The sequence below is a fragment of the Populus trichocarpa genome, chromosome 1 (genome assembly GCF_000002775.5).
Source record: "Populus trichocarpa isolate Nisqually-1 chromosome 1, P.trichocarpa_v4.1, whole genome shotgun sequence".
Classification (NCBI taxonomy): domain Eukaryota; kingdom Viridiplantae; phylum Streptophyta; class Magnoliopsida; order Malpighiales; family Salicaceae; genus Populus; species Populus trichocarpa.
Genome location: NC_037285.2, coordinates 28,839,890 through 28,856,285, shown reverse-complemented (window position 1 = coordinate 28,856,285; position 16,396 = coordinate 28,839,890). Strand labels below are relative to the sequence as shown.

Below are 16,396 nucleotides of genomic sequence, written 5' to 3'. Positions count from 1 at the left end.
TCAAGTTTCTGGGCAGGGAAAACCAAAATAACATTTGGACCTTCGGTAGAGGAGAAGTGGCGAAGGCCCTTCAGAGAAATTGTCATTATTAGGATTCTCCTAGTGGAGGTACTTTCGCCATGTTTATAGGTTCTTGCCCTTCAGTTTGTTTTTGTTTGCAAATCTGTTCAAATTTGAAAGTCTCAACAAGGAAAGAGAAAGTCAATAGGAATAATTATGAAGCTGATCAATCGAGATGATTTGACACTTTATTTTGAAGTAATAATTATTTTCAATTTATAATCTCTTTGTAGTTTTATTATTACTACTATCGACTTAGATTGAAAATTAAATGAGTTCAAATTCATTTATAACAACTCAGTTTAAGTAGTAGTTCATATATTTATTTAATATATAAGTTTACGGGTTGATTAATTAATTTATATTTATATATTCTCTTCCATCACCCTTCTAAGAATTCTCATTCATACATTTTTATATCAAAGTTGTCAATATTATTTTGGAAGCCATTTTAGATTTTCAATTGATATGAAAAGTTTCAATATTTAATCATTTTTTAATTTCATTTCGGAGTCAGCATTATAATAAAAATATATAAAAATATATTTATATTTGATAAATTCAGATTCTATAAAACATTTAATAGCTTGAATAAATATATATCATATTAGAGTCGGTTTAAGGTGAATAAGAGTCTTGAATAAAATTATAAATGAAAATTTTTAAATATTTAAAATATATTTTATTTTTATTTTTTATGCAGGTCTAACAAATAGTATCTTGAATAATCTTTATTTTGTATTTGAATCCTTTTATTAAATGAGAGCAATTTTTATTTTATAAAATATAATTAACAAATATACTTATTCTTAAAATATTCTTGTTAAAGTGGGTCTTCGGTCATTGTCCAAGTTGCCCATATATTGGCTCTGTATCACATATAATGTTATTAAATTAATATATTTAATATCAAGATATTCAAGCTTACTTAAAAAGAAAAAAAAAATATTACTGTTCGATTTCATAAGTATCATGTAACTGAATTTGATAAAAAAAAAAAAGAGCATAATTGGACCAAATATAATCAATGTCATTAGTGAAGTAATGAAAAAATTAAATAAAAAGAATACCTCTTTGATTAGTGAAATGGAATGGCTGGTAAAATACCTATTTTGTCCATTTCGACTCAAGTTACATGATATGAAATGGATGGATATTGTTTTGTTTTGTTGCAACACCTTGGATATTATAACAAAAGTTAAAAGAGCTCGGGGTTTTATTGTGTATTTTGCATTGCAAAATTATTTTTCATCCTTGAAGAGAGCATGGTCTAGGAAGATATTTTTCATTGGAAGCATTAATCATTAAAGGAAAGGAGAGGGTTAGAAGGTCTTTTTACCTTTTTGATATACAATATAATTACTAACTTACCTTTTAAAAAACATTTTTTTTTGGTTAAGGGGCTTTTCGGGTTTTTTTGTGTAGCACAATTACTTGAATACTCTTAAAAAATAATGTTTCTTAGCTTTGGATACAGAGGCACTTTAGTTATTCTCATGTAGGGTCAAGAGTGATTGGGTCTTTTAATATATATAAAATATTATTTAAATTAAAAAGTGTCTGGTGCATGCCTAACAAGTGTTTTTCAATTCCTTTATTGAATTAGTTTTTTTTTTCAATTTCATCCATTAACATTTGATTTTTATATCAAATTTGATTATCATTCTTTTGTTTATTATTTTTAGTTTGTCTTATCCTTTTCTTAATTGAAATTGTTTTTCAATTTCAAACTTATGATTTTATTTTATTTCTTTGCGTCAAATTCGGTTTTTATTCTTTTCAAATCTACAATTTTTTTTCTTTCTTGTCTATTTTTTTTAATTTTTTTTCAAGTTTATCCCTAATTATTTTGGTTGGTTGAGAATTTTACATTGTTGTTTTTTTGGATTTGCTTTTTATGCTATGATCCAACCTCATGATATGTCACAAGTTCTGAAAGTTGAACCGGGTTGACTTCGTCATTGTTTAATTTTTTTTATTTCATCTATCATTATTGGTTCGTTGAAAATTGATATTATTTATTTATTTACCTTTTCTTTCTGTAATCATCTCGATATCATGTCTCGGGTCATGGATTTAACAGGTTTATTAGGTTTGACTCGAGCTTTTTTCATTGCCTTTTATTTTGAGTCCATGATCATAATCTTAAGATTTTTTTTTAACTTTTATATTGTCTTGATATTTTTTCTTCAAAGAAAAATAATTAGTAAACCCATGACATAATGCAGAGCATCCAATCAACTCATGCCTTCTTATCCAGTGCCCAACGAACTATCTTATGTCAAATTAAATGAAATATCATGAAATAATATCGACAATTTTACTTTATATATTTATATTTTCACTGCTATGTTTTTTAGTTAGTTTTAGATGAAAAATACCCTTTAAACAATTAAAATAAAAATTATCTTTCAAAAACCTAAAAATGAAGATTTGTTTTCAAGAAATATTTATAAATGACACGACTTTAGAAAGAGTATGATAACTTGACAGGCTGCATCATAAACAAAAATTACGGACATATTATATCTAATAATAGCACAGAAACTAGAACAATCAACCAGATTTCCTACAAAAAAGAGTGCGCATCTCCCAGCTGCTTTTCCTAGCTTATATGCTACAAACTCGTATTTTTTTTACAAACTAGCATGATGTACATTAAATGCAGAGATGGACCCATCTGCTGCATGTCATGGCTAACACAAGTCATCAACCCTTCTCTACCCCCCCCACAAATTTGGAATATGTGCAATACCCTTTCACGCAAATCATGACTGAATCACTTGGACAAAATGACAATATCTGCAAGGCCTCGAAAGAGAATATTATGAAGAAGAAATGAGCTCCACCTAACCTGCACATAATCCTCACGCCATTCCTTCACCAGTATCTTTAATTATGAGATGAATAATATATCAAACAGCCTTGCTGTCCGTCCTGTTTGGTGGAACATTTTGCACTGATATGCCATTTCTTGCAGTGATCACCGCACTTTCTTACACTCCTGGCTCTCTCGCTTTAGCTTTTATCACATCCAGATTCAATACAGACTAAAGTTGCTATCAAGCAAAACTAGAGCTTTCATCGAGAATTATATCTGCTGGGTCTCCAATCCAAGGTCGTCCTTCTCTCCATTTGAATTTAATTCGTAGCTTTCCATTAGCATCCACCCCAACTACTTGGCCCTTGCTAGCACAGGTTTCCATTCCCCATCCCCACCTGGGCTTCACCAGTCGTTCCCTAAATCTCACACTGTCACCTACCTTAAATGCCCTTACCTTTTCCATTTCCCATTCTTTGCAAACCCAAAGCTGATCCAAGAAGCAAAATGCCACCAAAAGCTCTCCTTCCTCCATCTTGTGTACCACTCCAATGCTATCACGAGTGACCTCTCCCCATTGGTATACTGGGGTAGCTATAGATGATTTGACTCTTACCCAATCTCCAATTTGTATTATCTCTTCCTCCACCACGTCAACTTCTGATGGATCAAGCATCCAGACCTTGGAGCCAGCTGGTGTAAATATCCTCAGTTTTCCATCTAGATCTATCGCTGATATAGAACCAATGCTCTCATGTGTATGGCCTGACCAACCAAATCGTGGCTGCTTTACGTGGGGCTTCACCTTCACCTTTTGGCCTACTGCAAGTTTATCCACAGTTTCAAGCTCACATGCTGGTCCTGCCCATAATTCAGGTTCGCCACAGAACCCAACAAGGAAAGTACCATCCCAACCATCATCTTGATGCCTCACTCCTTGTACAACTCCAAGGCTTCCAGGCCCCAAACTTTTCCACCCGGTGGCACTGTCTTTTATTTTTACCCATTCTCCCACCTCAAACATTTGATCTATCTCAAAATCCGCGGGATCTCCTCGCCACAAATTGTGCAACCCAGAGAATGAAACTCTTATTTCTCCATCAATATTTACAGCAGTTACAACACCTCTTGAATTGTGGCATGCGCCTCTCCATCCCCACCTAGGTTCAACCAGTCCAGTACGAAATCGAACATGCTGCCCTATTTTTATGTGTGAAACCTTTTCCACCTCTGTGCAGTGAGCAGGCAACTTTCCTTTACGAAAACAACAAACCAAATCTAGATGAAAAGAATCCTGTATACTGTGCACTACAGCGATATTCTCCTTCCTAAAACTGTTCCACTCATAACTTGGTCTAGACCCCAGACATTGCTTCACCCTAACCCAGTCACCAACAGCGAGTCCTGAGAGCCTTTCAGCATCACCTGGAGCAACTTTCCATAAGCTTGCTCTACGAGCCACTCTCACCTTCACAAATAATTGGGAGTAAGACTTTATTAAAACAGTTGAAAAGTTCTGAAGGTCAAAATGCAGATATACACAATTCTTGCACACAAGAAAAAAGAGGACGGTCAACCCAGCCAACGTAAATTGTGGAACGCATGCTACGTTATAATTAATGGCCCATGCCATTGATTCAGATGCATATACTGCACCTATGAAGTTACAGCCAGCAAGGCAGTAAATGCACTGTGGGGGACTCAAACTCAAAAACATGATCAAAGTGTTGGTAATAGGAATCACGCTACTACTAGACACATACATGCAAGAACACAAACAAGGATCGTAATGTAATGCAAAATATAAGCATGCTCACATTGAGGGTTCCATCCATGTCAATCCTCGCAACAGTCCCAAAAGTAGCTGGACTTTCATTTGACCATCCAAGCAATGGCTGAGTGATAGACGGCATGACACGGATCTCTTGTCCCACTTTGAAAGGTGACACCTTCTCCATGTCTGTCATTGAACATAGAAAGGGCCTGCTTCTAAAGGAGAAAGCAACACCCATGTCACCATCATCCTCTAAGTTATGGACAATACCAATGCTAGTCCTGGTGACATCATCCCACCCATATTTTGGAGAGGGTACCGAAGCTTTTACTCTAACCCAGTCACCAACCTGATCATGTAAGATGAGATAATAAATGCCAACTACTCACAGCATAATCCAATCAGTAGTCAAATGAGTTAAAAAAAAGCCACAAAATATTACCTTGAAGTCCTCCACCTTTTCCATATCTGAAGGATCAGCCGTCCATGGTATGGACCGATTTTGTATTTCGATTATCAGAAGACCATTACTCTTTATGTCAAATATTCTTCCAACACTATGATGTGTCTCACCACCCCAAGCAAAGCTGGGCTCTGCAATAGATCGTTTCACACATACTAGCTCACCTATCTGTAAAATAAAACAGAATTAAAAACAAAAAAAACTGTAGAGATGCTTAGTGAATAGCATGATGTAGGGGAGGGGGCTGGAGTAGGAAGATATATTACTGTTCTTTAAGAAAACGTGGCAATAAAAAACAAAAACATTCCCACTACCTTAAAAGGCACAACTGGTTCAACCTCCTCTGGTTCAAATATGCATGGAGCAGGTACACAACTGAACTCTATCAACAAACTACTATCGGATCTGATACCATGCACGATCCCTATGCTTCCAGCAGTCACAATTCCAAAATCGTGCTTTACAGCCTCAGGTGTTTTGCGAACACAAACCCAATCACCAACCTTGAATTCTTCAAATCTTTGAAAATCTGCAGGATCAGCTTGCCACCCCTTAGAGGCACCGCGAAAACCAATTCGTATAAACCCCTCATCCTCAATGCACAGAACAGTTCCCTGACTGTGACGTAATTGTTCATGCAACGCATATCTGACAACAGAAGAATCAACATCTTCAAGCTTTCATAACATTCTAATGATTAATGTCAGAGATTCTTATAATGATCATCAAAATGTTGGTTCAAAGCATGGAAAAAACCCAAAAAATAAACTTGTACATAAGCTGTATTTCTACAACAAATCATCCCATGACTTTCCTCGTTTACTTTTTATCCAGGTTCTGTTTCTTAGGCAAGTCTAGAGGTGAAGTTTAAAAAGGTTCAGCAAGAATTGAGCCCTTGAATATCCACCACTAACCAGCCACCCTTGTAGTTAGTAAGTCTAAAGGTTAAGTTTAAAAAGGTTCAGCAAGAATTGAGTCCTTGAATATCCACTACTAACCAGCCACCCTTGTAGCTTAATGCACATCCCCTTACATCAAGGGTTCAGAAGCTAGTGGATGATGATGAGTAAATTGAACATCTACTAAGGAAGATAATTAACAATCAAGCACATCATCACTCTAATATTTGCTACAGCAACCATGATTGTACCTGGGCTCTATAACATCAGGTTTAAGTTGCACAAGTTGGCCACTGTCAAAAGGAATCACTTTTACAACTTCATTTGCCAAGACATGAGCAACTCCTGTGCAAAATGATACAGTAAGACTGCCATTCTCTGGAATACTCTGTACAAAACCAACACTGCCACACGTTGCACCTTGCCACCCATATGTTGGATTCTTCATGCCCCTCTTGAATTTTACCCAATCTCCAACTTCAAACCTAAAGTCGAAATGACAAGCTGAAGATTATCATACTGGATTAAGCATCAGTAATAGTTTAGAATTGGCAAATAATTCCCCCAAAAAATTGCACTCACACTGTTGGGTATAAAGAAACTCCCTTATTAGCTAGTGCTTCCAAAAGCTCTTCTGAAATCCATTCTCGGGGCAGGCTCTCCAGGAGGTCACACAACGTCTTACCACTGTTTCCCATAAGACAAATGCATGATCACAGAAAGACACAACAACATGCATATTCATTCAGTCAAAGTATGCTCCATGTTACTATTGGTAACATGAGAAAACTCTGTATGAACTTAGATCAGAAACATTAGTTAAGAATTAACTGAGAAAACAGAATCTCCAGTTTTACCCTGACAGAAAAAGAATGATAAGCAACCACATTACGCTTCACTCACCTGTTGTTTCTAATTTTAATGCTTGCATTTGGGCACTGCAGCATAAGGATGATACAGTCAAGATTCTCACGTATCAACCTTGCAGCCGCAGCAGCTATATGGAAGGCATTGTCACCATCCTCATCCTGATTATAATTACAAAGAAGTTGCTTCAGTTTATGATCATGTGAACAAATTGCAATGATCGATATTTGAAAATAAAAGGGGTGAGTTTTTTACACAAATGAAAGTGGAATAATGCGGAAGATTTATCCTATGGACTAAAACGTCAATCCACCTTTTTGTTATCCAAGCAAAATTATACTACTTAATGTATCAAATTCGTCAAACTCTCATTAGAACCAAGATATAAATGATCCATGGGCATCAATAAGGTTCCTTGAGAAAACATTAGAAGCACAAAAATGAATAGTAGATCTCATTCAACAAATCACCTATATACACATAAAAGAAAAGTTTCCAAATCAAGACTATCTGTGAATAAAAATCCCAATTGCAAATCAAATACTGGAATAAATTTGCAAATTTAAGAATCATAAAAAAGTTCCATATCAGTTCTTATATCATTTATAAATGTAAAACAAATAAAATGCTCATACAGGTATTTTTTTTTTATTATATATTAAGTCAATGTAATTCTATTTAATATCAAACAATAATTTGAATAGTTAATAAATCAAATTCTAACTATGTGTACAACCCAATTTCCAAATAGATGAACATTTTTGTGACCTTTTCTCCAACAAGGTTAAGCTCATTTTAAGTTAATGTTCAACTCAACAAGTTGATGTAGGAGCAAATCCTAGGAAGTAGTATTATAGCTCGATACTCTGGTGTACTGTAGACGTTGCTGTAGCAGCATCATACAATTAGTTTTTTCCCTTAACTAGTTTATTTATGGGTTATTTATTACACTTGTTTGGACGGTTAAGATTTATTTAGTTTTAAGGGTTAGAATTTCATTTCATTTAGGGTTTTTTTCATAGTAATTAAGGGCTGCTACTACAATAAAAAAATTATGAATCAATATTTAGAGAATTTTATAAAGATTTTTGTTCTCTTTTCTGGCTGTACAGTCAATCTAACTAGCTTTTGGCCGCGTTTGTTATCCTTTGCCTTGATCAACCATATGTACGTTGATTTTACATTTTCATCAATGCTGTTTGCATGTCCCTTCCTACCTTCCCTTCCCCAAAGCCACAATACCCCCAATAGAAAGAAAAAAAAAAACCCTTTTTGGAGCAAAGGAAAGAAAAGGAAACTGTTTACAAAAGAGTTCTTCTGAAAGACTTAAAAAATATCATAAAGACATGCTAACCATGAAGAGCTAAGTACTAACGTTCATCCAAATCAATTTTCTCAACACATGAATCTTAATGGCGTCTAATTGATGATAAGTGTGGATCTTTGAATCACTTCTTTATAACTTTTCATTAATGAAGGGCTCTGCTAGAGGTTGTGAAGTTTAAGGTTGGATTAGCACAGTAACAATCTGTTAATTACATGGAGTACTATTAACTGACCAGACACACATAATTATCAGTGAACGCTCTACTTCTGTTATTGCTTTAGATTTCTAGATTGACATAAATGTACATTATCAAACACATTTGGAGATACCAGGCTTATTTAATAACCACAACATCACAGTGACAAGCGAATTCAAAAGAAAAGGAAACATCACAAACCTGCAAATTACAATCTGCACCAGCAGCCAAGAGCAATTCGACGCAAGGCTTTGCACCTTTAGCCAATGCTAAATGAAGAGGTATTGTACCATGCACATTTCGTAGGTTAGCATTCACTCCAGCATCAAGAATGATCTACTTGGAAACAAAAAGTAAACTTTTCATTAGAAGTTAAAGATCATGTCTGATCTGGGACTGGACATTCATAACAGCTTTATAAAATTAAATACTTGATATGTCCAAACTCCAAAATGAGTTTCTAAATCCTTTTTGCTTAATTTTTTAGGAAGAAGCCACTATTGTCATTTACCATCTTTTGGTTTCCTTTACCAAATGTACATTCATCATAAGTTATAAACTGAAAAGATTCCTAACAAAAAAATTATGTTTCAACTTTTTTTACTGTACATATACATTGCAAGAAGTAAAAAATGGCAAGTCACTGTAGAAGTAATAAGTTAATTTAAAGTGGAAAACCCCATTGAATTACCTTGACCAACTCAACATCATTTGCTGCCGAAGCTGTATGCAAAGCTGTTTGATGATTTTCAGCATCTTGGGCAGCAGGGTTTGCTCCAGCAGCAAGAAGTAATCTCACCAGCTCTCTGCCCTCTACAATTTGAAACTGAATATTAGCTGAGGTAAAACAAAACATGTATCTATATTTGTTACTTCTTGGGAATGAGGACATGGGTTTGGAGAAATCTTCTGCTGTTTGTCCACATAAATGATTACCAAATAGATAGAAATTTAGTTATATGTACTAAATTGAGAGCTTTAAACCAAGATTTATAGATGAAAGCACACATGGCAAAAATACAGAACACATGAGTATATACAGGCACACCAAAGTCTAGTAAAAAGTCGGAAGCTTAAACGAAACATTACACAAGATGAAACTCCTAATTAATACTAACTAATAAGTATCAAATAGAAACAGTTGCTAAATAACATAAAAATAACTACTATAAGATCATAAAATTTATAAAACTAAAACAGTTGATGGAAACTCTTCTATAATACTGAAATGCCAATTAAACAAATATTGGAACATTACTTATCCAACAAAAATGGCACAAGGAGCAGCTTTAAAAGCAAAAGACCATTTCCCTGGGTTGATGAAGATTTACAAATACATGTCAGAAACTGTAATAAGAATCATTCCACTTGATTGGAAAAAAAAATAGAACACAAAAACCGAATGGAAAAGACAAAATTTCCCATAAGCAAGATGAGAAAAGATATGTACGGGGTAGAATCCACATAAAGTTCAGCAGATTAGAATTAAATAATGAAATACCTGTCTCGTGATCTTTTCTTAAAGCAGCTGCCATACATAATGCAGTTCCAACTGAACTGGGCAGGTCAATGGCTCCAGCGATTTCTTCTTCTGATGCAACTTCTAGCCACCTCTTGACAACAGTCACATTTAGAGCTTCTATGCACAAATGTAGGGGTCTGTGATAGCAGAAGTGTAATAAAAAGCAGCTCAGAGTGGGATCAGCACATCATAGAAAGAAAATGGTAACATTTGAATAGACAAATTGTCATACAACACGCATTTCTACAGATAATATCTAAATGAATGCACAGACACACACAAACATCAGAAACATATTCCAGGTTTCAGTAATTGACCTTCAAATGATAAGCAGTCTATGACATTTGAAAACTTCCTTTTTTATCAAAAAAATTGAACAGGCCAAAAGGATATATTTTTAACCCAAAAACCCTTCAAAGAGTTGATAATAGATTCTTCACCATTGGATTATTTTGTGCTACTCTTACTGAAAAAATTAAAATATTCGCCAAAGGCAATCAATCCCGTGTATTACAAAAGCAACAGTAACTCCAAGCATTTAGCTCATAATCAAGCAAAACCTGCCATGACCAAACAGAACCCACAATCATACACCTCACCCAATTAGTGTTAATGTACTAACCATGCTCAACCAACCTTGTACTCCAAATGGATGAGAGATTCCAGTCCTTGATTTTTTTTCTCCTTGTTTGTATGTTTATGGCTCTCCAAGTGCTTTGGATAACAATTTTACAGAAACAAATAGCATTTCATGACTTAATTGCCGCAAGTATTGCTACTAAAATGTAGTCTGTAACTCAATCCAACCAAATCTTCATCCCAACTAGTTGGGACAGCTACAGGAATCTCTTTTCTATTCTCCATGTCAATCTTAAAAAACAAAAATGTAGCCACAAGCTTCCTTTCAAAAATATTCTCAAAGGTGTTATTCATGCCCACATTCTTCACTGATATAAATTTATAATAACTCTTAAGTTGGATGCACTTGGGGGACAAAACAATGCAAATTAAAAAAAGACATGAAAATACATATTTGATTCTTCCAGTAGTCTAACATTCATGTCTGTAAGATCAACAAATAACCAGGAACGATCTGGAACTGTAGATTTATTCAAGGGAAAGAAAAATAAAATAAAATAGCAGAGCTTCAGCAAGATTTGAAGATCTCAATTGAACAGACATCAAGAAGGTTTTTATTAAAAAATATTAGCATTCATTAACCTTAAAAAATATACCTCCGGAATACTGCAAACATGATAATTATGAATCAAACTACATTATAATCCAGTAAGTGATGATGAATAGAAAAGCATAATCCTTTTATCCAGACGAATGAAATTAAGAGAAGCCGAGGTGCAAAAAAAAATTGTGACAAAAATGAAGGTGCAATGGCTACTCCAAACAATTTTAACTCCTAACCAAAACAGGTCGGAAAGCCAGTGGGTGGACCCATATGCCAGTTTCATAAATAAGCTAGTTAAGTATAGAATATCTAGAGAGAATCAATCATAAAATTCCCTCAATAAAAATCTAAATATGCTATGAAAATCTACCTCAGTGAGATACTTCATCTCAGATAATAAAAAACCTTAAATTGCATCAAAAACCAAAAAAAATCTTTTTTTTTTTTCACATCAACAAGAAAATATCAACCATTAATGATATGCAAACTGGAATTAACTCTCACGTCATATTTTTTGAGTTCAGAAAACTCATTGATCTGCATCCACTATTTTCCAATATGACAATAGCACATTCTGTATGTTTGTTGGTGATGGCTACATGCAGTACAGATTCACCATCATCATCCACTGCATTGGCATCAGCACCAGCCAAAAGTAATTCCTGTAAAAATTGTTCGAGATGATCTAAAATGAAGAAAATAAAGGACCAGGTCTTTCCTATAAAACATACAGTTAGGGAGCTTACCAACATGCAGTCTGGTTGCCCATAATATGCACAGACATGAGCTACTGACCGGCCAATGCTTTCGCTCATCCTACAAGTTGCATAATCTGATCTTCTGATAAGAGATCTTACACATTCTGGGGATCCAGCTGCTAAAGCAAACACTATTGGTGGATTACCATCTTTGTCATGAATATCCACATCCACATCGCTGTACTCCAAAATGGCACCAACAAGTTTAAGGCAACCCCGTCTACAAGCCAAGTGCAATGCAGTTTGACCATCAGCATTATGTGCTTCAAGCAGAGAAATAACTGAGTTGCCATCGTTACCCGATGCAGACTTGGCAAGAAGATCTCTGCAAAAACAGTGAGGGCTAAGAAACAAACCTGGAGGATTTCTATTAACATGTTCACACAACAAACTGAGTTTCTGTTAAAACAGACCTGACACCATCCACGTCCCCGTCAGATAAAAGTTGATGCAGATGGTTGCTTTTGACTGGGAAAATGTCCAGGACGGATGTCGGAGATTGTTCCAGCATATCAATTCTGGAACAGTTTGCAGGTTCTCTAGATTTGACAGATGAAAGGGAAAAAAAAGACATGGTTCAAATATCAGATAAAGTTTACAGCTCAATCTAGAAGACAAAAAATAGCAGTTATCTCATAGCCAACTGGGTAGAGAAATGGAAAATGCTCATAAAAACAGGTATCTAGCTTATTCCTTGTCAAACAATACAAGTAGACTACGCAGTTCCATCCTTATCATTTGACATCCAGCTTGATGTTTCATTAGCAGAGTATTTTACTGCAATGACAGTCTTTGCTGTACTCAATATGAATCTATTCCCACTTGAAGGATAGTTTGCAGCTGATTCTCCCAACAGTTTTCTTGTTTACAATAAAACTCTCCCCGTCCTCTCTCGCTGTTGCACCATTGTCTTTCTCTTGTTGCACAAACTGATGACCCTTGTACCACTGATCAACCTCCATTTTACCACTTACAAAATCTCTTGGCACAATAAGGACAGTCAGGTGCCAACCACCACCATCAGAGCCAAAAATCATAAAATCAGCCAAATGGTACCACTGTATTGCCACACCATCTACTGTTCTGAAGAGTCGGTATTCCATGCATAGCCATGATTGGCTGTATCTTCTAATTAAAAGGTTATTGCCTATAATCTCTCCAGACAGTAAAATCCAAATCTGAACGAGTGTGATCATCCAATGACCAACATTAGCTATATATCGAAACACAGAGGAAATTCTTACGTATTAGGAATTGCAGGACTTCGAGGTATTCCTTGCAAATGACGCAGAAATACGGCGAGCATTGCATGAAATGTGGGTCTGTTCGATGCCTTAAATTGTAGGCACTCGCCAATCATCTTCCATAGTTCTGTAGGAATCCCATGACCTACAACTTTTTCATATTGTGGAGGTGATCTTCCTTCCTTAACAACAGCATGGTAGATCTCTTCTGCACTTAGACCAGCCCACCTGAATAAAATAACCAAGTAAGACAGAAAGTGTTACCAATCAATCAAATAATACAAGCAAAAAGTTTTGGTTCACATACGGAGTGAAGCCAGTGCACATTTCGACGAGAGCACAACCAAAACTCCAGGAATCTGATTTTGCAGATATGCCAATGTTACCATCCCTGAATAAGTGCAAAGATTTCTTTAATGGCTCCCATGCCTCTGGAGCTGAATAATATGGACTTAGCGACAAACAATCAATACACCAATGTGTTTTTAATGGATCAGCCTCAGGCACAAGCAGACCCTTTGAGCAAGAAGTTTTCTTAAGAATCATCGGAAGTCCATAATCAGAAACCACCACATGACCACTTGCATCAAGAAGAAAATTGGACGGCTTTAAGTTCAGGCACACAATACCCGCAGCATGAATTTCAATTACCCCCCGTGCAATGTCAGCTCCATACCTACAATAACATTAAAAAAAAAACATAACACGCTTATCAAAAACTAATTTTCTACGCCTGATGAGATCAGTAGAAAATCAAGTTAGAGTTTTAGAATGGACAAGAAAATAGGCCCCCTGGTGTCAAAAAATTTCAAGAAATATCCTCCCAATATGAGCATGTTTTAAACAAAATAGTAACTTATGCTTAGTTTTCCTTTACAGTCCTTTTATGTTGCAGTTAAAGTGGTAACCTCAGGCTGATAAAGCCAAAACTAAATCCACCTCTCTAGCCTAATAAAATGCAGGCCATCCACAAGATCTTGATGCTATCTGTAACCTTACAGAGGAAAGTAATTTCCAACTAGTGATTGGCAATTAGAAAGGCAAACATCATGTTCTCTAAGCTTAAAACACAAATATGTCCTCCCAATAGCCAACTAAATTAAATTAAAGATAACAAACAACAATCAAACTAAAAACACATTCGATTTCACTTTGAAAAAAAAAATTAATGAACAAGACCTTAAGATTTGATCGAGAGAGAGGCGGCCGCCATTCCCTTCCATCTGTTCCTTAACAGAACCAAAACATTTTTCCATCACAACACACAAATCATCCTCTCCACTCTTCACTACACCATAAAATCCACACACATTTCTACACCACATAACTTTCCTCCTCAAATTATCCAGCTCCTTCTCCACCCAATTACCATCGGCCACGTCATCAACCCTAACTCTCCTCACAACTACCTTATGCTTACACTCCTTCCCCTTCACCAACAAACCGCTCCACTTCACCTCACTAATCCCCTTCACAATCCTCAATTCATGATCTCTACACAAATTCCCAGCCAATCCGACGCCGCTTGTTGTAGAACAATGAAATCGACGAGGATTGACATCGCTCTCGTCGTCGGAGGAGTCGGAGTCGGAGTCGGAGGCGGAGGAGGAGGGAAGGAGGGAAGAGAGGAGAGAGAAGTTTTTAGGGAGGAAGAGGAGGGAGTTGCCGAGAGGGGAGACGTGGCGGCATTTAGGACAGGTAAGTGAGGATTTTTGTGATGGTTTACAAGGTGAGGAAGAGAGGAGGAGGCGAGAGAGACAATTGAGACAGAAAGAGTGGCCGCACTGGAGAAGCAGAGGCGTGTGAGAGTGATCGTTGTAAACTGTTTGGCAGATTGGGCACTTCGGTATCGGAATCTTTTTGCCGTTTCGGCTTCTGGTATCGGCCATTGCTGTTGTCGGTTTGCCAGAGTAGTTGTTTTTTAAAAAAACTTCAATTATAAAAGGAGAAGGGAGGAGAAGACTTTGAAATGGGAGTTTTTTCCAGAGGAAGGAGGGGTGGGAAGGGAAGGAAATCGCAGGTGAAAAGAGAGAGAGAGAGGAGATTGACTGAGAAAACGGATTTGATCTTGACTTTTATATGTTATACTTTTACACGCGTCTGCAGTTCAGGTCTTGGAAGAAATTTCATCTATGGGGTCCCTACCGTCTTTGAAATTTTTGTATGCTACGGTTGAGTTTTTGTTTCTCAAAAAAATAAAATAAAATTAACAGAACTAGTCAAGATCAGAATTGGATTAAGTGGTTTAGTTATCATAAACTTGATTCAAAAATTCAAGTAATGTGTAGAAAACAAATCCAACCAACAACCAGGTTGATTTTATTCTATTTTTTTGCCGCTTATAGACTAGGTCTTGTTTGGAATTAATTTAAAACTGTATTTTTTAAAAAATTATTTTTTTATTGTTTAATTATTTTTTTTAGGTTCGAGAAAACCCCACCTCTCATAAAGCGTATTTTGTGGACCCAGGTGAGTGAGTAAAACCTCGGTTATCCCAGGCTCTTACAAGAGGTACACGCCCTGACTCGAACTCGAGACCTGCTGTGCAGATCTCAAGCCCTTTGCTATCACGCTACGCTCCTTAAGAACTTATTGTTTTAATTATGCATACAAGTAAAGACTAAATAAGTTTTACATCAGTACTTAAATTAAATATAATAAAAATATGAAATATGTATTTCGGGGTCTGTAGAAACAAAAATTAAACAATTAAATAAATTTGAATATAAACAACAAAATGCACAAATGTTATAAATTCTCCCTCACAAACAAAAAAAACCTCCTTCATTTTCATTTGTGATAGTGACATGTTTGGAAGTGTGGTTGCGATTATTTTTAAAGTATTTTTCGTATCGAAATGAATTAAAATGATATTTTTTATTTTTTAAAATCAGCGCATCAAAACAATTTAAAATATAAAAAAAATTAATAAAAAAAATTAAATTTTTATGAAAAGTAATTTCACTATTCCCAGTTGTTAAAGCCTTAACCTCCTTCTGGGAATAAGCATCAACCTCCTAAATTTATCCACTCTTTAAAAATGTACCAAATAAGGTTTAAAGAAGATAAAGAATATTAACAGTTTACTCTTTAACCTTATCTGGGAGTAAAATTGTTTTTGTTTTTAGATGATTTTTTAAAATATTTTTCTTTTAAAAAGATATTAAATTAATATTTTTCATAATTCCACTCTTCCAAACGTCAAGTAAAAAAAGAATAATGAATCAATGTCTTGCACACACAAGAGAATGTACTCTTACTAGCAATTTCCTCGCAAGTGAA

General features: G+C 35.5%; 1 protein-coding gene across 1 annotated transcript; it reads right to left on the bottom strand.

The window, feature by feature from the left end:
- Positions 1–2,562: 2,562 nt before the first annotated feature.
- On the bottom strand, positions 2,563–15,160 carry LOC7463883 (E3 ubiquitin-protein ligase KEG). The gene is made up of 16 exons (XM_024593661.2): positions 14,294–15,160; positions 13,422–13,790; positions 13,115–13,342; positions 12,284–12,409; positions 11,859–12,195; positions 11,617–11,774; positions 9,909–10,066; positions 9,099–9,220; positions 8,609–8,743; positions 6,921–7,045; positions 6,600–6,704; positions 6,269–6,502; positions 5,433–5,766; positions 5,098–5,286; positions 4,699–5,004; positions 2,563–4,349 (listed from the first exon to the last, which is right to left on the bottom strand). The coding sequence occupies exons 1-16, from the start codon at positions 15,001–15,003 to the stop codon at positions 3,123–3,125; spliced, it is 4,863 nt and encodes a 1,620-aa protein (XP_024449429.2). The 5' UTR covers positions 15,004–15,160; the 3' UTR covers positions 2,563–3,122.
- Between the last annotated feature and the right edge of the window lie 1,236 nt (positions 15,161–16,396).